The sequence below is a fragment of the Tenrec ecaudatus genome, chromosome 13 (genome assembly GCF_050624435.1).
Source record: "Tenrec ecaudatus isolate mTenEca1 chromosome 13, mTenEca1.hap1, whole genome shotgun sequence".
Taxonomy (NCBI): domain Eukaryota; kingdom Metazoa; phylum Chordata; class Mammalia; order Afrosoricida; family Tenrecidae; genus Tenrec; species Tenrec ecaudatus.
Window position 1 is genome coordinate 19930294 of NC_134542.1, and position 23100 is coordinate 19953393.

Genomic DNA, 23100 nt, shown 5'->3' on the forward strand with positions numbered 1-23100 from the left:
GCCCACCGAGAGGCCTTCCTTGCCACTCTGCCCCACAACTCTCGATGGTACTCGGGCGCCTCGGCCGGCGCGGGAGGCGGGGTGCGGAGCCGGGAAACGATGGTAAAAGACCATAGAGTACCTCGCCAGCGGCTGAGAACAGAGTGGCCAGCTTGCGCCCGCTCCGCTGTCCTAGAGGCGGCTGGGCCGGAGGCGGTCGCACAAAGAACCCCGGCGGGCCTCTCCAGCCGCTGTTCGACCATAGAGATGCGGCTCCTGCCGGCCCTGGGCCGGGAGGTGAGTAAACGCCTGCCGGGTGGGAACTGCAAGCCGGTGCAGGTGGATCCTGTCCACCCGAGGCAAACGATTTTGGAGGGCGAGGATGAAGAGGAGGTCTGGGTGCGGGGAACCCCGGGAGGTGGTGCTAAAGGGACCACGCCAAGGAGCGGTTGCCCCTCGCCTTAGTGGTGTCACAGCTCTGGACCACTCCCGGGTACCCGCTGTCCCCTCAAGACCGTAATCGCGATGATGCTCCATCCCAAGCCTTGCAGGTTACAAAACGCCTTTCCGATTCGTCGACTCTGGTGACCCCCGCGCTCTCCCGAGAATGTGGACGCTGTCATCGTTTCCACTTTGCAGATGGGAAAACTGAGGCCCAGAGACGAAAGGTTATCCTAGCTGCCCCAAACTGCATGGTAAGTCAGAGCCTGGTGGCAGGTGGGAACCCAGGTGCCTTCATCCCCAGGCTGGAGGAGGGGGGCTGAGAGGGGGAGTGTCTTTCTTTTTTCCAGGCTTTATTGTCCTTTCTTTCTCTTCCTCATTGCCCCTACATGATGATAAGCTTATCTGTTCTCTGTCCACCTGTCTCACTCCTCCCCTCATCCCCTAGCCGTTGAAGGTTCTCTATCACATTTTCTTTGGCTCCCCTCTGAGACCAAACCAGACGCTTTACCCACCAAACCAAACTCTCTCCCACTCCCCACCCCTGCAGAGATAATGAATCAGAACCAGTGAGCCGAGATGACCTCCAGCTGCAGGGCACTGGGTTCTAGCAAACCAGGCTTGGTTTCTTCTTCAGGCATGCTCCTTCTCACTTTCCCTAGCCCTGGGTCCTGACTGACCTTCCGGATTGCAAGTTCATGAAGGGATTACTGCCTCTCTAGTTACAAAGAATCCTGTGTAAACTCACTTTAGCCTGTCTATCTGGATATGGGTAGAAAGATGAAACTTTCAATTTCTGTAAAGAGTTACAGTTTCAGAAACCCGCATGGTCCATTCTACCCGTCCTATAGGGTCACTTTTAGTCTCAGAATCAATTCGATGCAGGGAGTTTGTGGTGGATCAAGATATGTTGGCATAGTGGGTTATGCGGTGAATTCTGGGTCATCCAGGGCCGTCGAGCTATGGGACAGAGCTGTGAGAGGGAAAGATATTTTGGGGATCCTCTGGCCAGTTTTGTTGCAGATGAGAGAACTGAGACCCAGATTGCACCATCCTTTACTCCAGGTTACTTGGCTAAGCTGGAGCAGAGCGAGAACATAACCCGTTCTCTCTAGTGTCTTGGGCAGGACGGGTTGGCTCTCTGCTGACACCATGGTTGTGGTCTCTTCACTTCTCTGGGTAGTCACGAGAGGCAGCTCTCCTCAGGTGAACCACTGCCAAAGACAACAGACACTGGGCTGTGTGCACATGCCGATTGTCAGCGAGTGAGACTGCTGGGGTGGAAAGGGGGAACCGGTTGCAGGATCTACATGTAGCCTCCTCCCTGGGGGACGGACAGTAGAAGGGTGGGTGGGGGGAGACATCGGACAGTGCAAGATATGACAAAATAATAATTTATAAATTGTCAAGGGTTCATGAGGGAGGGGGAGCAGGGAGGGAGGCGGGAAATGAGCTGATGCCAGGGGCCTAAGTGGAGAGCAAATGTTTTGAGAATGATGAGGGCAATGAATGTACAAATGTGCTTTTCACAATTGATGTGTGTATGGATTATGATAAGAGTTGTATGCGCCCCTAATAAAATGATTTTTTTAAGTGAGACTGCTACCTGATTTGCTTTTGTTTTCCTTCAGCTTGGCTTCTCAGCACCTGAGAAAGCACAGCCGTGAAAGCCGTGGTGATGACAGACCCTGTGTTGGGCTCACAGCCAGCGAACAGCCCTGGGGCGATGGCTGGACTGTGCTCTGAACTGTTGCTGATCCCCCAGTCTCTCTCTCCCCGTGACCTCCTGGAGCCTGGGCAGAGCGGCTGCCCCTCGGAGAGCCCCGCCCCTCTGCCTACGGACCCCGCCTGCTTGCTGGTAGAGGCTACGACATCTGGAGAGGGCACAGGAGACATGGAGATCATTGTGGAAGCAGTAACTGGAAATCTGTCCCCAGGGGCTCCCGGAGACACTCCAGGTACCAATCCCATTGCTGGAGGACAGGGGGTCAAGCAGCCCCAAGGCTTGGCCTACGTCACTTTTGATCTTTTCTGTATAAACTTGAGCTCACAGGGCAGCAGCCTATTTTTATACTCTGATGTGGTCACTGGGGGTGCAGTTGGTGAATGATGACGGAAGGCTGGCAAGGTGATGCCCAACCTTGTCCCATGCTCCTGGCAGAGTCTGTTCAGGGCCTCCCATCTGCTAGGCGGTAGGCCAGAGGGGAAATGACCTTTCTGACCTCTCTAGCCAATCCTAGCTGCTGCTTATTATTCCAGTCCTCTAGGACCATTTCTCCCATCCTCACCCTCACACCCAGGAACTACAGCAAAAGATGAAACAGAAGGCCCAGGTTCTGTGACCACCCGTGCTTGGCAGGGTATCCCAGAGGTGACTAGATACACAGGTCCCTGCCTTGATTCCTTGTACAAAGCATGCTGAGCTCACCTGAGCACTCTGTACAGCCTGGCACGCGAGCATTTCTGTTTAGGGCGACAGCCTCTTTCTTCTTCTTCTTCTTCTATCTTCTTCTTCCTTGGTGTGTATTTATTTATTTTAAAAAATCACTTTATTGAGGGCTCTTACAGCTCTTATCACAATCCATACGTCCATCCATTGTGTCAAGCACATTTGTGCATATATTACTGTCATCATTTTCAAAACATTTTCTTTCTACTTGAACCCTTGGTATCAGCTATTTCCCCTCTCCTCTACCCTTCCTCCCCCATGAACCCTTGAAAATTGATAAATTGTTATTTTTTTCATGTCTTACACTGACCGCTGTCTCCCTTCACCCACTTTTCTGTTGTCCATCCCCCTGGGAAGGGGTTATATGTAGATCATTGTGATTGGTGCCCCCTTTTCTCCCCCTATCTTCCGCTTCCCCTCCTGGAATTGTTACTCTCATTATTGGTCCTGAAGGGTTTATCTGCCCTGGATTCCCTGTGTCATACCAGTGTACGTGCTCTGGTCTAGCCAGATTTCTAAGACTTGGGGTCATGATAGGTGGGGGTGGGGGGGCATTAAAGAACTAAAGGAAATTTGTATGTTTCATTATTCCTATAGTGCACCCTGACTGGCTTGTCTCTTCCTTGTGGCCCTTCTTCTTTTTTTTAAACATTTTATTTGGGGCTCCTACAACTCTTATCACAATCCATACATAGACATACATCAATTGTATAAAGCACATCTGTACATTCTTTGCCCTAATCATTTTCTTTTTTTACATTTTATTAGGGGCTCATATAACTCTTATCACAATCCATACATATACCTACATCAGTTGTATAAAGCACATCCCTACATTCTTTGCCCTAATCATTTTCAAAGCATTTGCTCTCCACTTAAGCCCTTTGCATCAGGTCCTCTTTTTTTCCCCCTCCCTCCCGCTCCCCTCTCCCTCATGAGCCCTTGATAATTTATAGATTGTTATTTTGTCATATCTTGCCCTATGCGGAGTCTCCCTCCACCCCCCCCCTTTCCTTGTGGCCCTTCTGTAGCCTCTTACTTCTTAGGGAACTACTTGGTGTGTGGGTTTTTGTTTATACCTGCCAGCTCTTCACCACCCCTCTGCGGTGGTAATCTGGTGGCAAAGAATTCCGGGACATCTTAGCCAAATTCCTGCATGTGGTGAAAGATATCCTAAAAAATATAAATCAAGAGCCCGAAGCAAATGTTTACAATACACAAGAAAGTGTTCATGTTCTTGAGATTGAAGGCTGCAGAGTAAGGGAAAGAATTTTAAAAGGAAAAATTATAAAGTAAAGGCGGGGCAGGGGCTAGGGGCGTATTTGCATGCAATTCTCCCCCCTGCGAACTCGTTGTGAATTAGGTGGGGGAGGGAGAGTAACATCTAAAATCATCATTTTGGTATTCAACAACTTATACAATGTATCAAGCCTCCCGATGCCTTGTCCTGTTCACACCCCCTACTTTTTATCCATCTGCCTTTCCCCTTTTTCCTACCACACGCAGTTCTTTACGTGGAATGCTCAGTGACCCTCTGAAAGGTTGCATCATCTCAGCACACAAATACATGATCATTAAGAAAACTAGGCGATGCCTGTTTGCCTATCAACTTTGAGAAAAAGGAAATGTGTTTTTAAAGTTTGGTGATGAGAATGGGGAGAAACAGACCCAATCTTATAATGCTGTTGGAAAGTGTAGTTTAATATAATCTTTGGAAGGCCAATTTAGCTAATTACCAAACAGTCTTGTGGAACCCAAAGGCCATGTCCTATAGTGTCACTGTGAGTTAGAAACATAGACAGGTCCTTTCACCTGGTCATCACACGTCTTTCAATCTGGCCTATGGAGAGGCTCACCCATCTGTCCAAGGACATGGGTGAGTTCAGCAGCTTGTTTGCAATGACTGGAAACCACCCAGGTGTTCATGACTATGGGTAAAATGTTGTTATGATTTATCCATGCTCTGAAATAACCATAAACTGGGCCAACCCCCTCCCTCCCAAACAACAGCAAAGATGAGCAAGATCTAACTATGCTTACATGTAAAAATATTCTTTAATACAGAGCAAGTGAGGGAGGGGAGCAAACAGCAGAACCAGGGCAATAAGATTTCACTTTGCCCCCTACCCCATTTATTTGTGTGGACAGAATTCTATGTTAACAAAAATTCTATGTTCACATATGTGTGGAACCGCCATTTGCACAGAAGGCTGCTGACCAAATTGTGTGGTGCGGAGAGGCGGGCCCTGCTCTTGCTTTCTCTGTTTCTGTATCATTTGAGTTTGCTGCGATAATTACATGTTGTCTTAACAACAAATAGCAACAAAGAGTAAAATGAAAAGCAGAAAAAATAAAAGAAAAATAAGAAAAGCAGGGCTGAGTGTCGAATCCGGGCTCCACCATTAACAAGCATGATGGCCTTTTTCTACCAGAATCCCAGGTCCCTCGGTCTCCTCAGGCTGTTGGGAGGACAGACCGTAGGAGGGTATTTCCCTGGCCTGTGCCGGGGTCTTGCATGTTGCTCAAGAAACTCCTTGTACCTTACAAATCTGGCTAGACCAGAGGATGTACATTGGTACAGATAGCAACTAGAAACACAGGGAATCCAGGACAGATGACTCCTCCAGGACCAGTAGTGAGAGTGGCGATGCCTGGAGGGTGGAGAGAATGTAGGGTAGAAAGGGGGAACTGATTACAGGAATCTATGTATAGCCTCCTTCCTGGGGGAGGGACAGCAGAGAAAAGGGTGGGGGAGATGTCAGACAGTGTAATATATGACAAAATAATAATAATATATGAATGATGAAGGGTTCTTGAGGGAGGGGGAGTGGGGAGGGGGGGAAAATGAGCAGCAGATATTAAGGGCTTAAGTAGAAGGCAAATGTTTTGAGAATGATGATGGCAACAAATGTACGTATGTTCTTGACAAAATGGATATATGTATGGATTGTGATAAGAATTGTACACACCCCCAATAAAATGACTTTTAAAATAAATAAATAAATAGAATTGGGAAAACGTCTCAAAAAAAGAAAGAAACGCCTTGAGTTGTTTCCTTCCTAATCCGACTCATTCCTGAATTACCCTTCTCTGACTTGATCTTGGGAGAAAGACAGGGCTTTCGATGCCTGTAAAGACTTACGGTCTCAGAAACTCACAGGGGCGGTTCTACCCTGCCCTGTAGGGTCCCTGTGAATTGGCATCAACTCAGTGGCATTGAGATTGGTTTGGGGTTTTTTTTTTGTTTTGTTTTGTTTTTTGGAAAACCACCATCTGCTCCAAGGAGAGGAAGATGAAGCTTTTTTACTCCTTGGCAACCCCCAGGTGCAGCTCTACCTTGTCCTAGATGGTCTTCGGGAGTCAGAATAGACTTGATGCGGTGTGGCTTTATTACTTGATCTTATAGCATCTGGCATGCCCTGGATGCTCAGTTAATAATAGTGCTTAGTGCTGCCTCCTTCAGGCTTTCTGCTCTTTCTGGAAGTCTCCTTCTAGGCCCCTTGCTGATTGCATTCTCTCTGTAGTCCAGAGCCCAGAGCTGGAGACTGGCCTGCCTGGGCCGTGCCGAGATGCCCGGGCACGTCGTGGTATGGTTCTTCACGGCATGCCTCCTGCAGCCAGGCCTTGGACTTGGGCCCTCGCAGTACATGCTTTTTGAAAGATCCTCCTTTTCAGCACCCTGCACACTTGCTGGTGGTTCCTGATACAGTCAGGTCCCTCCCTGTCTGTCTCTTTTGCTTTGGTCTTTTTAATGTCTTTACAGCTTTATTGTATATGGAATTCACAGTCATCATTTAAAAAGAAGTAATGTAGAAAGGTTAGAAAAGAGAAACATACCATCATTAATCCTGTTACTCGTGGATCAGTCATTGTGAGCGATTTGGTGCATCTTCCTGTCTGTCTTCTGTTAATAAAGACATACAGGTTTTTTGTTTGTTTTTTAATCATTTTATTGGGGGCTCATACAATTCTTATCACTATCCATACATACATCCATTGTGTCAAGCGCATATGTACATTTGTTGCTACCATCATTCTCAAAACATTTGCCTTCCACTTGAGACATACAGGTTTTAATAAAGATTCTACTGTTGTGTTCTGCTTTGTAAACAATAACATGTTTTTAAATTTTAACTTTGGGTGTATGTGTGTGTGTATATATTATCCTGCCCCTCCCCCCCCAAAAAATAATAGAACTCTCCATTTCTCCTGGGTCCAGGTCCTCACCCTTTGGTTGTATGCATGTATCTCAACTTACTCAGCTGTCTTTTTAGTTCTCTGATCTAATGAGCTACCTGGGTGCTTGTGAACGTTTTCCTAGAGGATAAATTCCTCAAAGTGGAATTCCACATTTCAATTCTTGGAAGAGATTGCCCTGCAGAAAAGTCATACCAGTTTACAGCCCACCAGTAGCTAGGCTTGTGCCTAACTCCCTGTCCCCTAGCCAACACTGGCACCAATCTCCTCCCCAGTCTACAGAGGCAAATGGGTCTTCTTGGTTTGGCTTGTGTTGTGTTGATAGCCAGACCCAGTGTTTTTTCATTTCTTGTCAGTTCATCTTGTGAAATGAGCTCTGGATGGCCTCTGATGTCCTGCTCTCGGGCTCCTCAATGTCATTGCTGGAATTGGGAGCGATGCTCTGTCACTTGTGTGGCAGAGATTATTCTGTGGCCTTTTCTTAACATGGTCTGGATTTGGTTCATGTTTGTTCCCCCCCAAAACAAATATTTAAGCACCTATTTTGTGCCAGGAAGTGCTCTAGCTACTGAGACTCTTAAGATGGGTGCCAGGTGGACGGTCCATGACCTGGGACTTGCGGTCCTGGTGGCAGAACTAACCTGTCGCCACTCCACGAATGTCAGGATCTCGCAGCTTGTGCAGGTCGCTTATCGTGTCTGATGTACCTGTCTCTGTTGGCCCTTGCTTGCAGGTGTCCTGGTCAAGGTGGTGGAAGTGTACTTCTGTGAGCGCTGTGGGCAGAGTTTTGCAGACCCAACTCTGCTGGCCCTGCACCAGTGCCCCGCGACCCTCATCCAGCCGGTGCAGGGCCTGTCCAACTCGCCGTGCTCCCTAGCACTGGCCCCCAGTAACCTCACCCTCCTCAGCCCTCCGCAGGGCCGGAGCCCAACAGACAGCCCCCTGCCATGCCCCGTGTGCAGCCAGGAGTTCGCTCATCCCCAGGCCCTGAAGAGCCACTTTAAGACACACCGAGGCACCCCTGCCACCTTCTCCTGCCCAGAGCCCGGCTGTGAGTTCTCCTGCGAGGCTCGCCAAGGCCTGCAGCATCACCTGAAGCAGGCTCACGGCGCCGTCCCTGTGCCCTGTTCCTTCCGGGGCTGCCCCTTGATCTTCGGGAGCCAGCAGGGCATGGAGCTGCACCGGCAGGCCCACTACCCCTTCCACTGCAGCCACTGCAGCTTCGTGGGCTCCAATGTCAAACTCTTCCGGCAGCATCAGCGGAGCCACGGGTCAGGGACACGGGGAGAACTTTCTGCCCTTCGAAGCCTGCCAACCCAGGAGCTGCTGCCAGGTTAGAGGCCGAGGGCGCCGCTGTCCCCTTCCTGGAATGCACCTTATAGGAGAGGGCGGTGCCCGCATGCAAGGGGACCCAGAGTAGTGTCTCAAGTGGACAGCGTCACTGGATGACACTGTTGAGGTCCAAACAGACAGAGTGCGAGGAAGCCCTTGTCCCTGAGAATGAGTGAACATTGGCCGCACTCAACCAGTTTTTCCCTTCTGATCCTTTCCAGAACTTTCCAGGGGCGAAAGTTCAATGTCAGCCCCCAGTAGAACGCTTGTAAACTTATTTTTAGAGCAAGTGGGATTCAGGGAGAGGCCAAGAGAAGCTTGGGTGAATTAACGAAGCATCTTCCTCTCTGCTGGCAAGAAGCTGCTCTTTGCTGGAGCAGAGGCTCTCCCAGCGTTTCCTTGCTGAGGCAGCCGCTCCTGCTGGCGGGTAGAAAGAATAGGATTGGGCGGGGCAAGGTCTGGTGGCCCTGAATTGCTGAGTTAGGTTTCTCAGAGGGTAGTTTGGGCACTGGGGTCTGTTTACCTCCACTGAGCCAGGCAAGTGCTATTGACCCCTTCTTACCTCGGCCCCCAGGTGAGCACAGGGCTCTCACCTCCCAGGTGTCAGAGGTGGCTGTTACCTGAGGCTTGGTTTCCTTCACATGGGGCAGTGCTGACAGCTGAGCCTCCCCCACCCCCCCCACCCCATTTTCCTCGACTGGTCTGAGAACACATCTGTGCACTTGGCCCTCTCTTGCCACCTGGGGAGGAGGGAAGAGCAAGCAGCTGTCCCACTCTCATCAGATTCTCTGTGTCTCCAGCCCCCGAACAGCCCCTGGGGGAGGGAGCACCTTCGGAGGAAGCAGGTGTGCCCGTGCCTGGGCAGGAGTCGGCTGAAGAGGAAGACGCTGGAGGAGAAGAAGAACGTGGCTCCCAGCCAGCCCCGGGGAGAGGCCAGGGGACACCGCAGGTGGAAGGTATGTACTGGTGTCATTGGGTGGCGGGGAGGAATGGGTGTGGGAGCCTGGCATTGCGATTCTGGGGTCTGGGCTGAGATTTGGCTGGGATGATTTGTTTCCCTCCCTTCCATCCTCATGAGTCTGGTGGGAGAGTGCACAGGCTCAGGCTCAGGAGCATTTGCCCGCCCTGGCCTGGTTTCTCAAGGTGGAAGGTGCCAGAGTGGGGCTCTGCTGTGTAAAGAGGCCAGTGGCTTTGCTGATTGGGCGGCCTGTCTGGCCTGGCCTGGAGCCACGCAGATTGGTTCTGAATCCTTGCTTCCCAGTTTTCCAGCATAGAACATTTGGAGCATAGTCCGTGTCCGGTGACTAGGAAAGAGCTGATGGCATTTCCTACCAGCTTGTTACCGGGACCCAGTGGGCCAGTGTTGAGAAATAAGACTCCTTCCCCTTCTTCTCTTCGTACTCCCCGCTGGGCTGTTTCTCTTCCCAAACAGCACTGCTGCTCCTTCTGTGGACCCCCGTGTTCCAGCAGGCTTGTCCTTAGGAGTGTGTGTAAGGAGGCTGAGAAGGGCTGGGGAGACGAATGACACAGGCCGTGGCAAGGCCACTGGCTTTGTGTCCTGGGACACTTGTCCTCCTCATCACAGTTCTTGTTTTCGACCCAATGACTAGGTTTTGTGGAGGGAGACAGGCGGCATCGGGTTTGTGCTGGGCTCGGGCAACATCACGGTCCTCTTACTTTTTGGCCAGCAGTTCAAACCCACCAGCCACTCCCCCGAGGAAAATGAGGCTGTCTGCTCCCACAAAGGTGAACAGTCTGGGGAGTAGGTCTACTCTCCCTTGTTTGGGTCACGATGAGTGGAATAAAGGAAATCCTGGTGGCGCAGTGGGTTGGACCTTGAGCTGCTGACCACAAGGTCAGCAGTTTGAAACCCCCAGCCGCCTCTCCGGAGAAAGATGAGGTGTTCCACTCCTGTAAAGAGTGAGGGTCTCTGAAGGCCACAGGGGCAGTTCTCTGCTGTCCTGTAGGGTCGCTGTGAGTGGGCCTCGTCTGGAGGGCGGTGAGTTGGCCGGGACTTGGTGGCAGTGGGTTTTGACTTATCAAAGGAGCTTCCTCACAACCCCCTCTGCATCCTGTGTGCTCACGTGAGCCCGGTGTCCTCTGCTCCCTCCCCCAGGTGAGGCGGCTCCTGCCGCTGAGTCCCTCTTCAAGACCCACATGTGCCCCGAGTGCCAACGCTGCTTCAAGAAGCGGACCCACCTGGTGGAGCACCTGCACCTGCACTTCCCAGACCCCAGCCTCCAGTGCCCCAACTGCCAGAAGTTCTTCACCAGCAAGAGCAAGCTCAAGACCCACCTGCTGCGGGAGCGCGGCCAGAAGGCCCACCGCTGCCCGCTGTGCCACTACAGTGCTGTGGAGAGGAACGCGCTCAACCGCCACATGGCCAGCATGCACGAGGACATCTCCAACTTCTACTCGGACACCTACGCCTGCCCGGTCTGCCGCGAGGAGTTCCACCGCAGCCAGGCCCTCAAGGAGCATCTTAAGAGCCACGCGGCCACGGCGGCCGAACCAGCGCCCCTCAGCTGCTTCCAGGAGGGCTGCGGCTACTCGGCGCCCGACCGCAAGGCCTTCGTCAAGCACCTGAAGGAGGCCCACAGCGTGCGGGCCGTGGAGTGCCGCCACCACTCGTGTCCCCTGCTCTTCGCCACGCCCGAGGCCATGGAGGCCCACCACAAAAGCCACTATGCCTTCCACTGCCCCCAGTGTGACTTCGCCTGCTCCAACAAGCACCTCTTCCGCAAGCACAAGAAGCAGGGCCACCCTGGCAGCGAAGAGCTGCACTGCCCCTTCTGCCCCTTCGCCACCTTCAACCCGGTGGCCTACCAGGACCACGTGGGCAAGATGCACGCGCACGAGAAGATCCACCAGTGCCCCGAATGCAACTTTGCCACCGCCCACAAGAGGGTGCTCATCCGACACATGCTGCTGCACACGGGTGAGGTGCCCGGCATCCTGCTGGGGGGGGTGGGGGGTGGTGGTGGTGTGTGTGTGTGTGTGTCGCCGCCCTGAACAGGATGGCTGGCATGAAGCCTTGGCCTCCACTTTATTGCTTCCCCTAGTATCCCTGGGCTTCTGGTTTTACACATGAGCCTGAAATTGGCTGTCACTTCCATGGTCCAGTGGTCGAGCTGAGGCGGCATCCAGCAGTCTGATCCCTGAGCGCTCTCCCAACCATTGTGCGCACGCTCAGGCCCCAGCCCAGTTCCGCCCTCCGCTGTTAGAGTAGGCATGCCCACACCGAGGCGGAGACCTCCAGCCACAATGCAAGGTCAGGGTGTGCCAAGAGAGACGATCACCTACAGTCACTTGGAAGTTGCAGGGTTTTGGGGGTATTTTTTTGGCCAAACTCGGTTTTTTGTTTGTTTTTCTCTTGTAACAGTTTTATTGGCACTTAATCCACATATTACACAATTTAATAGTTCAATCATATCAAGAATTGTACACTCCTTGCCACAATCAATTTCAGAACATTTGCCCCCCCCATGATTACGTCATCTTTAAAATGGGGTGTGTAATCACCTTCAGTTCTAGTGCTCACACCCCTCCCACCCTCCCGTCTTCATTGTTTACTCTTGAAGTCCCTCCTAAACAAACAAACTCGGTTTTCATTGGAGCCTCCAATCCTGTGAGATCCCGGCTAAGGCTGGTTGAGTTCCCCAGGGTGTCCTGTCTGGTGGCCATGTTTTCAAAGTTGTGGGTTGTAGCTCAGATAGATGACAGGTCACAGCACCGCCCAGGTATGGTCTCCATGGGACCAGCATGACATCAGAGAACCTATAGCTGGGGCAGCTCAGGGTGAGCCAGGGCTGTGAGCCAGGGCTGTCCCCGCTGAGCAGTTTACTCCTGGACCTTCTTTCTGCAGGGAACCCGGGTCAAGCGTCCTTTCTCTGGGTGGGAGTCTTCCTCCGCCCCTGCCGAGTCCTTGGGATCACCATTGTGGGGGAGGCCAGTGGTGGTGAAAAAACCGGCTGGGCAAAGATCAAATGACCTGCTCCCAGACCACATACGCCCTCGCAGAGCCCGAGTGCATGTTGCTAGCCCGAGAACGGGGCTGGGCGCGCGGGTAGTGACAACATGGAGGGGCTCAGAAGGAATAACTGGCCAGATGACAAATCAAATGAGGACTTGAAGCTGATTTGGGGAAGATCAGCTTTACTTCAGGCCCAATCTCCTTGGGATGGGAGTCAGGCAAGCAGTGGTCCGGCAGAGAGAGGGAGAGAGAGAGAGAGAGAGAGAGAGAGAGAGTGTGTGTGTGTGTGTGTGTAGTGGGGGATGGGGGTGAAGCAGCCTCGAAAACTGTGATGCTTTCAGCTCCTGGGGAGCACATGACACCCCTGGTCATACTGAGCACCAGGGCAGGCTTGCTGAGGCTGGGGGCGCGGCCTCCGAGTATGAGCCATGCTCTCCCCTTACCCCAAGGCGAGAAACCGCACAAGTGTGAGCTGTGTGACTTCACCTGCCGGGATGTGAGCTACCTGTCCAAGCACATGCTGACCCACTCCAGCGCCAAGGACTACATGTGCACCGAGTGTGGCTACGTCACCAAGTGGAAGCACTACCTCAGCGTGCACATGCGAAAACACCTAGGGGACCTCAGGTATGCCCCCCTCACCTCAGCCCAGCCCCTGATCGTGCCGCAGGCTCGGCGCCCCTCAGTGGGGACAACTGGTCTGTGTGACTGCTTTCAAACCTAGATAGAGAGTAAGGTGTCACTCAGGTTTTCGGAGTCCAAACCCAGGCCGAGCGCCCTCTCCAAGGCGGTCAGACTATCTTAAGAAAACAGAGACTAAAAAAAAAGAAAACAGAGACTAGACCTGAACTGCCCTGGGGTTCACTGGTAAGGTCAGTTCCACAGAAGTTGATGGTCCCTAAAGCCTTCGTGGGGGGGGGGGAGGTGGAATTAAAAGCCAGGCCCCAAGGCCAGGGTTCAGATCCTGCCTCTTCCCCTTACCTCCTTTGTAACCTTAGATCACGTATTAACTCCTGTGTTGTACTCCTCACTGTAGACGGGTTCAGTGGGGGCGGCGATTCAGTTAGATGGGTAGAGCCTGGCCCAGAGTAAGGCCTGCTGTTGGCTCTGAGCTCTTGTGAGCAGTTTCGTCCTCTGACTGCCCCCACCCGCCGCTGTCTCCCCCTTCTTGCAGATACCAGTGCAACCAATGCTCCTACCGCTGCCACCGCGCTGACCAGCTGAGCAGCCACAAGCTGCGGCACCAGGGCAAGTCCCTGATGTGTGAGGTGTGCGCCTTCGCCTGCAAGCGGAAGTACGAGCTGCAGAAGCACATGGCCTCCCAGCACCGACCCGGCGCGCCGGCCCCGCTCTTCCCCTGCCGCTACTGCAGCTACCGCAGCCGCCACAAGCAGGCGCTGCTGAGCCACGAGAACTGCAAGCACACGCGCCTGCGGGAGTTCCGATGCGCGCTCTGTGACTACCGCACCTTCAGCAATACCACACTCTTCTTCCACAAGCGCAAGGCCCACGGCTACGTGCCCGGGGACCAGGTCTGGCAGCTCCACCCCGCTATCCAGGAGCAGGAGCCAGAGGGCTCCAGGCAGTGCCCTGCACCCCTGGCAGACGCTGAGCCCCAGGAGCCGGGCCCTGTCCCTGAGACTGCAGTGGAGGCCAGCCCTGGCCAAGCCGTGTCTGAGCTGAGCGAGGAGGACAGAGCCGAGCGGCAGGCTTGCAGTGAGCTTCCCCAGGAAGGCGAGCTACTTGGCGGCCCCAGCCCGGCGGAGGTGGATGAGAGCGCCTGCACCCTGCACCTGGAGGCCCTGCAGGTCGAGCTGGAACCGTTGGCCGAACTGCCCTTGGAGGAGAAGACCCTTGAGACGGCCCCAGTAGAGGGCAGGCCCATGGACCCCTCCGGGCCCCTAGAACTGGAAACATCTGCCGGCACTCTGATGGCGCTATCCAGCTTCGAAGGTGGCGAACCTGCTGTTCTGAGTGCTGAAGAGGAGCCCATTCTGGACAAGCCAGTCCCTGAACCTCCCCGGAACCCCTCTTCCTCTGAGCAGCCCCCTAGCAGCTGGGTGGGGCCCTTTAAGGCAAGTCCCCCTGCTGAGACTGCCCCCTTGCCTCAGTTCCCGGAGTCAGAGACCATCCTCAAGGCCCTGAGGAGGCAAGACAAAGAGCAGGCCGAGGCCCTGGTGTTGGAGGGCCGGGTGCAGATGGTGGTCATCCAGGGAGAGGGCCCGGCCTTCCGCTGCCCTCACTGCCCTTTCATCAGCCGCCGAGAGAAGGCCCTGAATCTGCATGCTAGGGCAGGCTGCCAAGGCCGTCGAGAGCCCCTGCGGTGCCCCGAGTGTGGGGCCAACTTTAAGCAGCAGCGGGGCCTCAGCACCCACCTCCTGAAGAAGTGTCCTGTCCTCAGAAAGAACAAGGGTGTGCTCAGGGCAGACCCAGTCAGCCCACAGCCCCAAGGCCCCCAGGCTGCCGAGGACACAAAGTCCCTGCCTGAGCTTTTAGCACTGGACCTAGTGGCTCCCAAAAGCACCCCTTCTGAGCTGCCTGGTGAGCCCAGTGGAACCGATGAGCCTCCAGGCACCCCCTCGGGCTCCCCCACCCCACCTGCAGCCAGCCCCTCGCCCTCAACACCCCAGGAGAAGTTCCGCTTTGAGCAGGGCAAGTTCCGTTGCAGTTCCTGCACCTTCCTGTGCTCCCGGCTCTCCTCCATCACCTCTCATGTGGCCGAAGGCTGCAGGGGGGGACGTGGAGAAGGGAGGAGGGCAGCCACCCCAGCCAAACCTGCCCTGTCCCCCGTGCACAGCGGGGACTCTGCTCCCCAGGGCGGTGGGTTCTCGGAGCCTAGCCCTGGTGGTGGGGACACAGCTGTGGTCCCAAGGCCGAAGGGCACTCGCTTCTCCTGCCCCACCTGCCCCTTCAGCTGCCAGCAGGCACGCGCACTGCGGACTCACCAGGCGCGCGGCTGCCCACTTCAGGGTCCCGGGGAGCCACTCTGCGGCCTCTGCCCGGTCACAGCCGCCACTCTGCGGGGCCACCAGAAGAGGAGGCCCCTGGCTGCTGGGCCCACCCGTGGCCCCCGGCCCCCGCTGCAGTGCGGGGACTGTAGCTTCACCTGCAAGCAGAGCCGCTGCCTGCAGCAGCACCGGCGCCTCAAGCACGAGGGGGTGAAGCCACACCAGTGTCCCTTCTGCGACTTCTCCACTACCCGACGCTACCGCCTGGAGGCCCACCAGTCCCGGCATACGGGGGTGGGCCGCATCCCCTGCAGCTCCTGCCCCCAGACGTTCGGGACCAACTCCAAGCTGCGCCTGCACCGGCTGAGAGTGCACGACAAGACCCCCACCCATTTCTGCCCGCTGTGTGACTACAGCGGCTACCTCCGCCATGACATCACGCGGCACGTCAACAGCTGCCACCAGGGCACCCCGGCCTTCGCCTGCCCGCAATGCGAGGCCCAGTTCAGCTCGGAGACGGCGCTCAAGCAGCATGCCTTGCGCCGGCACCCCGAGCCCGCGGCTCCCGCCCCTGGCGCCCCCGCAGAGGCAGCCCAGGACCCGCTCCGCTGCACCCGCTGCGGGCTGCTGTGCCCCAGCCCCGCCAGCCTGCGGGGACACACGCGCCGGCAGCACCCCAGGCTCGAGTGCGCCGCCTGTCGGGAGGCCTTCCCCAGCCGGCCCGCCCTGGACCAGCACCGGAGGCAGCGGCACTTCAGCCACCGCTGCCAGCTCTGTGACTTCGCGGCCCGCGAGCAGGTGGGCCTGGTGACTCACTACCTGGAGCAGCACGAGGCAGCGCCAGACGGGGACGCCAGCCAGCGCCCTCTGCGCTGTCCTTTCTGCGACTTTGCCTGCCGCCACCAGCTGGTGCTTGATCACCACGTCAAAGGGCATGGGGGCACCCGGCTCTACAAGTGTACAGACTGTGCGTACAGCACCAAGAACCGGCAAAAGATCACCTGGCACAGCCGTGTCCACACCGGGGAGAAGCCCTACCGCTGCCACCTCTGTCCCTATGCCTGTGCCGACCCCTCTCGCCTCAAGGTAAGGCCTGAGGCCTGGCGAGCAGGGCCAGTGAGCAGGGCTGACCCTGGGGCCTGGCCCTGCCAAACGAGCTCTGCGGTGAGTTCCCTAACTCCTCCAATCCACTGATTCCCTCAAGTGTCAGCAGTGATAGGGCTGACCAAGGGCCCAGGGCGGTGACACTGTCGAGATGCCATCCTGGGGACTTGGCATGTGATAACGGCATGGAGCAGTAGGTTAGGTGTTATCTGGGTACTTATCACAGGTACCATCGAGCCCTTGCTGGACGCCACGCTCTGTGATTAATCCCAATGCAAACTCGAGAGATGTGTCTACAATGCCCCACGATACAGGTGCCATGGCTAATAAGTTCCATAGGTAGGGGCAGATCCAGGAGGAGGGCACACAAGTCTGGGTGGTGTAGCATGGCCAGGTGAGAAGACCTGTGATGGGAGAACACGTGGGCCGGGGGATCAGGTGCCCAGGGCGGGGCATGCGCTCAGGTGTCCCCTGTGCCCCTCCCTCCTCCAGTACCACATGCGGATCCACAAAGAGGAGCGCAAGTACCTGTGCCCCGACTGCGGCTACAAGTGCAAGTGGGTCAATCAGCTCAAGTACCACATGACCAAGCACACGGGTGAGTCTGCAGGGGCCCTGCCTCAGTCCGGTGCCCATGTCGATTTCCCCTTGAACATGAGGGCTGGAGGGCAGGCTCCGTGGTTCCCACATGGAAATTGCTGGAGCTGGTCGCCAAGTGAGGGCCCGATGCACTGTGGCTCCGGGGAAGGTGCCTGGTGGGGTGCACGTGTGATTGGGGCCCTTGTCCGTGGAGGAAGGGACCCGGTACCTTTCCGGGCCTTCTGTCTCTGTCGAGGCCAATTTTCTCGCCCCCACTCCTTCTCTCATAAGCATGTCCTTTTCTCGACTTGAACAAGACTTGTTTTTCGGCAGGTCCCCAAATCCCCTCAGTGTCCTGGGACCAAGAGGGGCTTGGCATTTCCCCTTCGGGAGCCTGGCATAGTGAGTGGTCCTTGCTTACAGCAGTCCAGTTAGTCACCCCACATCCTCCAAACACCCACTGCATGGAAGGTGCTGTGTTGGGGGCCTAGGAAGCCTGGTGGCATGGTGGTTCTGTGTTGGGCTGCTGACCACAAGGTCAACAGTTTGAAACCACCAGCTGCTCCTCAAGAGAAAGATGAGGCTTTCTACTCTCACAAAGAGTTTCAGCCTTGGAAACCCACACGGGCAGTTCTATCCTGTCCTATAGAGCTGCCGTGAGTGGGGGAATCCACTCAGTGGCAGTGAGTTGGGGTTTTTAGGTGCATGTGTGAGTGTGTGTTGGGGGCAGCGCACAGACTTGTCCGACAGATCTGGAACATTCCAGATTTCGGCCATTAGCTGGTCTGTGTTCTCTGCCGGGATCATGGTGGGCAGGTGGGCCTCTGCACCGTGCTCACTCCCCTTCCGTGGTGGCACGGGGCTCCCCCCACCGCTGACCCCTGTGTCTGCCCTGCCCTCAGGACTGAAGCCCTACCAGTGCCCCGAGTGTGAGTACTGCACGAACCGGGCTGACGCACTGCGTGTGCACCGGGAGACGCGGCACCGCGAGGCGCGGGCCTTCATGTGCGAGCAGTGCGGCAAGGCCTTCAAGACGCGCTTTCTGCTGCGCACCCACCTCCGCAAGCACAGCGAGGCCAAGCCCTACGTGTGCAACGTGTGCCACCGCGCCTTCCGCTGGGCTGCCGGCCTGCGCCACCACGCCCTCACCCACACCGACCGCCACCCCTTCTTCTGCCGCCTCTGCAGCTACAAAGCCAAGCAGAAGTTCCAGGTGGTGAAGCATGTGCGCAGGCACCACCCTGACCAGGCTGACCCCAGCCAGGGCGTGGGTAAAGACCCCACCACCCCCACCGTGCACCTGCATGACGTGCAGCTGGAGGACCCAGGCCCGCCTGCGCCTGCTGCCCCACCCACTGGCCCTGAGGGCTGAGCGCCTGCCTACCTCCCAGGTAGGAAAGGAGGGCGTGGGCCAAGGCATGCACACTGGACCCAGAGCAGGCCTGCGGAGCCCAGGGCCTAAGGCCGGGCTGGCTTTGGGGTACAAGGGAGGCTGGAGCCTGTGTGGGGCCCCGGCTCTTGTACTTTGGGATGGATGGCTGTAGAAGAGACATGGACTACAACCTGGATTCTTGCAGCAGTGCTGTGTGTTTTTAACTCCTGAGTTCCTATTTCCCCACCAGCATGCCACGGAAGGCTCTGACTGCAGGAGCGTGGTGTTACCCACTCTAGCCTGCTCCTTCTTCCAGCACCGCTTTCCACCCCCGGGCAGCGTCCTCAGAGCAGTTGTGTCTACTTGCATGTGCTGTGGTGCTGAATGCTTGATAAAGCATGTTAAACCGAGGGATAGTCGTCCCGCTGCCTCCCACTTTCTCTCGTAAGGTTTCCAGGCCGTCATCTGCCCTGCCGCCTCTCAGGCCTCTGCCTCCCCTGGGGGTCCTTCCATCTTCACCTGCTGTGGGTTCTAAAGTAGGCCCAGAAAGACCTGCCTTCTCTCTGCCCTTGGGCCTGTTGTGGCTCCTGCCCCTTGCACCCCTTCAGAGCCCTCTGTCTGCCTGTCCAGGGACGACTGCCGTCATAAGCATCCCCGAGGCCACGGCTTCATTCCCCATCAGTCCCCAGCCTGGCCCAGCAGCAGCACTGGACGTTAGGAGCTGGATTGGTCTACATCATTCCCAAGGCCTGTGTAATGGAGACAGATTCTAGGACCCGTTCTGTCGCCCCTGCCAACTCAAGTGAGCCTATGGGGCCCCACAGACCGCCCCATAGGGTTTCCATGCTGTCATCTTTATGGAAGTAAGGCTGCCACATCTTTCTCCCGTGGAGCGGCTGGTAGGTTTGAACTGCCACTGTTTTGGTTTCTAGCTGAGCACTTGGCCGCTGTGCCATCTGGGCTCCTTCTATGCGGAGGCACTTGGGAAAATTCAAGAAGGCACTATTTATATCAGGCTGGGACAGCAGACATAACCCGGGACTCCTGGCAAGCTGCAGGAGGGCCGACTACAAAACCCTTGGTCTCCTGCTTTAGAAGCCTTCTGTGCCCATCTTAGATAACACATGCAGGGGTCGGGGTAAGGGGCTCTGGGAACCTCTTGTACCTTCCCTGCCCCTACCTGTCTACCCAGATGCCCACAACACTGAACCTCCCGTTTGTGTCCACCAATAAGACCATGCCCACACCAAACTGGGGAGAGAAGCACTGTTTATATAGGCTGGGCTGGGGCCGAGCCATCCCATGGGGCTCGGAGGCTGTGTGGTGTCCTGAGCATCAGGCTGCAGTCTTCTTCTCCAGCCTCTGCATGGGCAGCCTTGAGCCTTGGTTCCTCTGTCCCCTGGCTCTGGACCTTGAGGAGGTTGGGAGTGAAGGGGATATTAGCTCTGGGCTCCTCTGCCCCAGGCCCCACCCTGGATTTCTAGTGGCACTCTGCTTGGGGCCAGGGTTCACGGGAAGGATGAGCCCAAGATCTGCACGAGGATTTGAACTCCAGCACTGAGTACAGAGATGGTGGGAATGATGTCATCGGCTGTGAAAAGGAGGGGGGGAAGAAGGTGTAAACCCAGGCCCGCCCTCTGTTTGCCCGGGGGAGGGGTTGAGACTAGGAATGATGTACACCCAAAGCATGGTCTTGCCCCCCCCCCACACTTCCCCTTAGAGCAGCTGTCCCCGTTTCCCTCCCATCGGCAGCCAGTGCCTTACCTTGTACTGGAAGTGTCCCCTCAGGCGTCTTCCTCCTCTAGCCCTTCCCGCATGCTGATGTGCACAAAGATGGAAGCTGGGTGCAGGCTGGTGCCATCCCTAGAGAGCAGGTGTATGTGGCGGTAACCTGCAGAGGGACAGGAGAGCAGCAGTCGCAAGGTGGCTAGCATTGGGGTGGTGGCCAGGGACCCCACCCAGAGCTGGCTCACCTTGCTGCATGCAGGTCCAAGGCAGGGTATACTGCCCGACAAAGTCGTTCCGGGATTTCCAGTCGTAATCCTCTACCACAAAGCGTAGCAGGGCAAGTTCAGGCACCAGGACCCGGAAGCATAACGTCTGCCCCCAGTATGGATTAAAACCTGAGGCAGTAGGTAGAAGAACGAGACAGTAATTGTCTTGAGAGGATACAGGTTCCGAGTGGTCAGGCTATTTGCCCAGAAGATCAAAATCCTCACAACTGGACAATAAGGCATCAATGGCAAAGGGCAGAAAGACTAAAGTTGTCAAAGATTTCCTCTTGCTTGGATCCACAGTCAGTGCATGCTCATGGAAGCAGCAGCCGAAATCAAATGATGCATTGTATTGGAAAAGTCTGCTGCACAAGACCTCTTTAAAGTGTTGAAAAGCAAGGAGGTTACTCTGAGGACTAACGTGCGCCTGGCCCATGCCATGGAATGTTTTTTTCAGTGGCCTCATCTGCATGTGAATGTTGGACATTAGAACTATGCTCATATCTATGTTAAGAATTAAGGTTGCAGATGGACATTGGGCCTCGACTCAAGTACTCCCTCAACATAAGAACACTTTATTCTAATAATCTGGCATTCACCTTTCTAACACAATCACTGAAGGCAAAATGGGTGCATAAGCAAATGTGGTGAAGAAAGCTGATGATGCCCGGCTATGAAAAGATAGAGCGTTTTTGTTTGAGTTTGACCTTAAAAGAAAGAAAAGACAGAGCGTCTGGGGTCTTAAAGTCTTGAAGATAAACAAGCAGCCATCTAGCTGAGAAGCAGCAAAGCCCACATGGAAGAAGCACACCAGCCCGTGTGATCAGGAGGTGTTGATGGGATCAGGTATCAGGCATCTAAGACCCAGAACAAAATCATACCCACTGTGAATTGGAGGGGGGGGCGGCATGGAGTGGAGACCAAAAGCTCATCTGTAGACAATTGGGCATCCCCTCACAGAGGGGTCACAGGGAAGAAGAGATGAGCCAGTCAATGCAGGATAGTATCATGAAACACACAACTTACCTCTAGTTCTTTGGGCTTCCTTCCCCCCCACTATCATGACCTCAATTCTACCTTACAAATTGGATTAGACCAGAGCATGCACACTGCTACAGATAAGAGCCTGCAACACAGGGAATCCAGGATAGATAAACTGAGGGCCAACAATGAGAGTAGAGCTGCCAGAAGGATTAAGGGAGGGTGGGGGGGAGAGAAAAGGGGAATTGATCACAAGGATCAATCTAGAATCCCCTCCCAAGGGGACGAATAATGGAAAAGTGGGTGAGGGGCGACAGAAGACAATGTAAGATATGAAAATAATCTATAACTTATCAAGGGTTCATAAGGGAGGGCAGGGGAAGAAATGGGAAGCTGATATCGGGCTCAAGTGGGAAGAGAATGCTTTGAAAATGATAGTGACAGCATATGCGCAAATGTGTTTCACACAAGGGATGACTGGATTGTGATGAGATGTCAGCGCTCCAATAAAAGTATTTGATAAATCCTTTTAAAAGTTACCTGACCAAAAAAAAGGTTACCCGACATTGGCTAAAGAAGACTGGAGATAAATGGATGCATCTGAACTAGGGTGTGGCAAACATACGGTGAGTACCACGGACTGCCAAAAGAACAAACAAGTCTGTCTTGGGAAAAATACAGCCAGAATGTCTCTTTAGAGACATGGATGGGGGAGACTTCATCTCACGTGCTTTAGACATGTCAGGAGAGAGCAGTGCCTGGGGAAGGACGTCATGCTTGGTAACGTGGAGAGACAGGGACAAAGTGGAGGGCCCTTCACCAGGTGGATTGACGCAGTGGCTGGAACGATGGGCTCAGACATCGGGCCGATTGTGAGGATGGTAGGCACAGGACCGGGCCATGTTTCCCTCTGCTCTCCACAGGGTCACTAGGAGTCGGAACCGACTCAGTGACACCAAACGGCAGCAATCGCCACAGCTTATAAATGAGATGGCCACACCCTCATTCTTTCTACACTGCCTCCCATGGCAAGGATGGTGACATCTCTATTAATGGGCAGGCTGGAAGGAAAACTGGCCACGTCCCTCACATCCCCCCAACGTGCCCCCTTGCCCCCTATATGTCACATATTGCAAATACCCCATCTCCCCGGCACCGCACCGCCCCTCACCGTTGTTCTCCACATAGCTGGTCTCCTGCCGGGTTGTGTCAGGGCGGACGCCAAAGATCTCCACTTTCACCAGCGGGTCCACGATGGACCCTTCTTTGACGTTGCCCACTTTGGGGAGTTGCTGGCCACTGATCACCTGCAACCAGATCCTGGAGCCTCACTGTGGTTCCTGCTGAGCCCAGCCCCTGCTCCAGTTCTCGCATCCCGGTGGGGAGGGAAGGGACCCCTGTCCTATTATAACTCGGGGTTGCCTCGGAAGCTAATGTAGTTTCTTCTAGTACTCTACCTGCAACTTAAACTGCAGCTGAAATGGATCCAAGTAGCAAGTTAACAAGGTCCGCAAGTGTAAAATGTAATGCTGACCAGCCCTTTGAGAGCATTTCCTGGGTCGCAGCCACTGTTGTACATCCTTGCTCCTCATTCTCACCACAGCATGTGAGCTAGGGAGGAGTGTTGCCCTCCGTTTGCAGGGCAGGAGGCTGAGCTTGGGAGGCTGAGGAAGCTGCCCAACATTACGTGACTAGGCAGTGGGTTTGGACCTAGGGTGGTCTGCTTCTGAAGTTCCTGCTATCCTCCCTCT

The 23100-nt window shown here is 55.0% G+C and overlaps 2 protein-coding genes across 4 annotated transcripts in view; one reads left to right on the forward strand and one right to left on the reverse strand.

Annotated features, from left to right (window-relative positions):
* ZNF142 (zinc finger protein 142) lies at positions 1-22173 on the forward strand. 2 transcript variants are annotated; one of them, XM_075530371.1, is made up of 10 exons: positions 1-276; positions 523-674; positions 2052-2378; positions 7800-8399; positions 9199-9354; positions 10515-11336; positions 12821-12998; positions 13546-16405; positions 16916-17021; positions 17905-22173. In XM_075530371.1, the coding sequence occupies exons 3-10, from the start codon at positions 2099-2101 to the stop codon at positions 18372-18374; spliced, it is 5472 nt and encodes a 1823-aa protein (XP_075386486.1). In that variant the 5' UTR covers positions 1-276; positions 523-674; positions 2052-2098; the 3' UTR covers positions 18375-22173. The 2 variants fall into 2 exon arrangements, with proteins under 2 accessions (XP_075386486.1, XP_075386487.1); XM_075530372.1 differs by lacking the exon at positions 1-276 and having other exon boundaries at positions 286-674.
* PLCD4 (phospholipase C delta 4) overlaps positions 19613-23100 on the reverse strand; it is a 25901-nt gene continuing 22413 nt past the window's right edge. Inside the window, exons 14-17 of one of the 2 annotated variants that reach the window (XM_075530375.1) lie at positions 22521-22656; positions 20348-20497; positions 20139-20265; positions 19613-19965 (exon numbers count right to left, since the gene is read on the reverse strand). In XM_075530375.1, coding sequence (XP_075386490.1) covers positions 20159-20265; positions 20348-20497; positions 22521-22656 — 393 coding nt within the window. In that variant the 3' untranslated portion in view covers positions 19613-19965; positions 20139-20158. The remainder of the gene's footprint in view (positions 19966-20138; positions 20266-20347; positions 20498-22520; positions 22657-23100) is intronic. The other variant, XM_075530373.1, reaches the window with a different exon arrangement.

What these genes read in the sequence shown, in the direction of transcription:
- ZNF142 (XM_075530371.1), top strand. Translation starts at nt 2,099, where the DNA reads ATGACAGACCCTGTGTTGGGCTCACAGCCAGCGAACAGCCCTGGGGCG. An exon ending in GGGGACACCGCAGGTGGAAG is followed by an intron (nt 9,355 to 10,514) that starts GTATGTACTGGT and finishes TCCCTCCCCCAG; the next exon opens with GTGAGGCGGCTCCTGCCGCT. An exon ending in CCGACCCCTCTCGCCTCAAG is followed by an intron (nt 16,406 to 16,915) that starts GTAAGGCCTGAG and finishes TCCCTCCTCCAG; the next exon opens with TACCACATGCGGATCCACAA.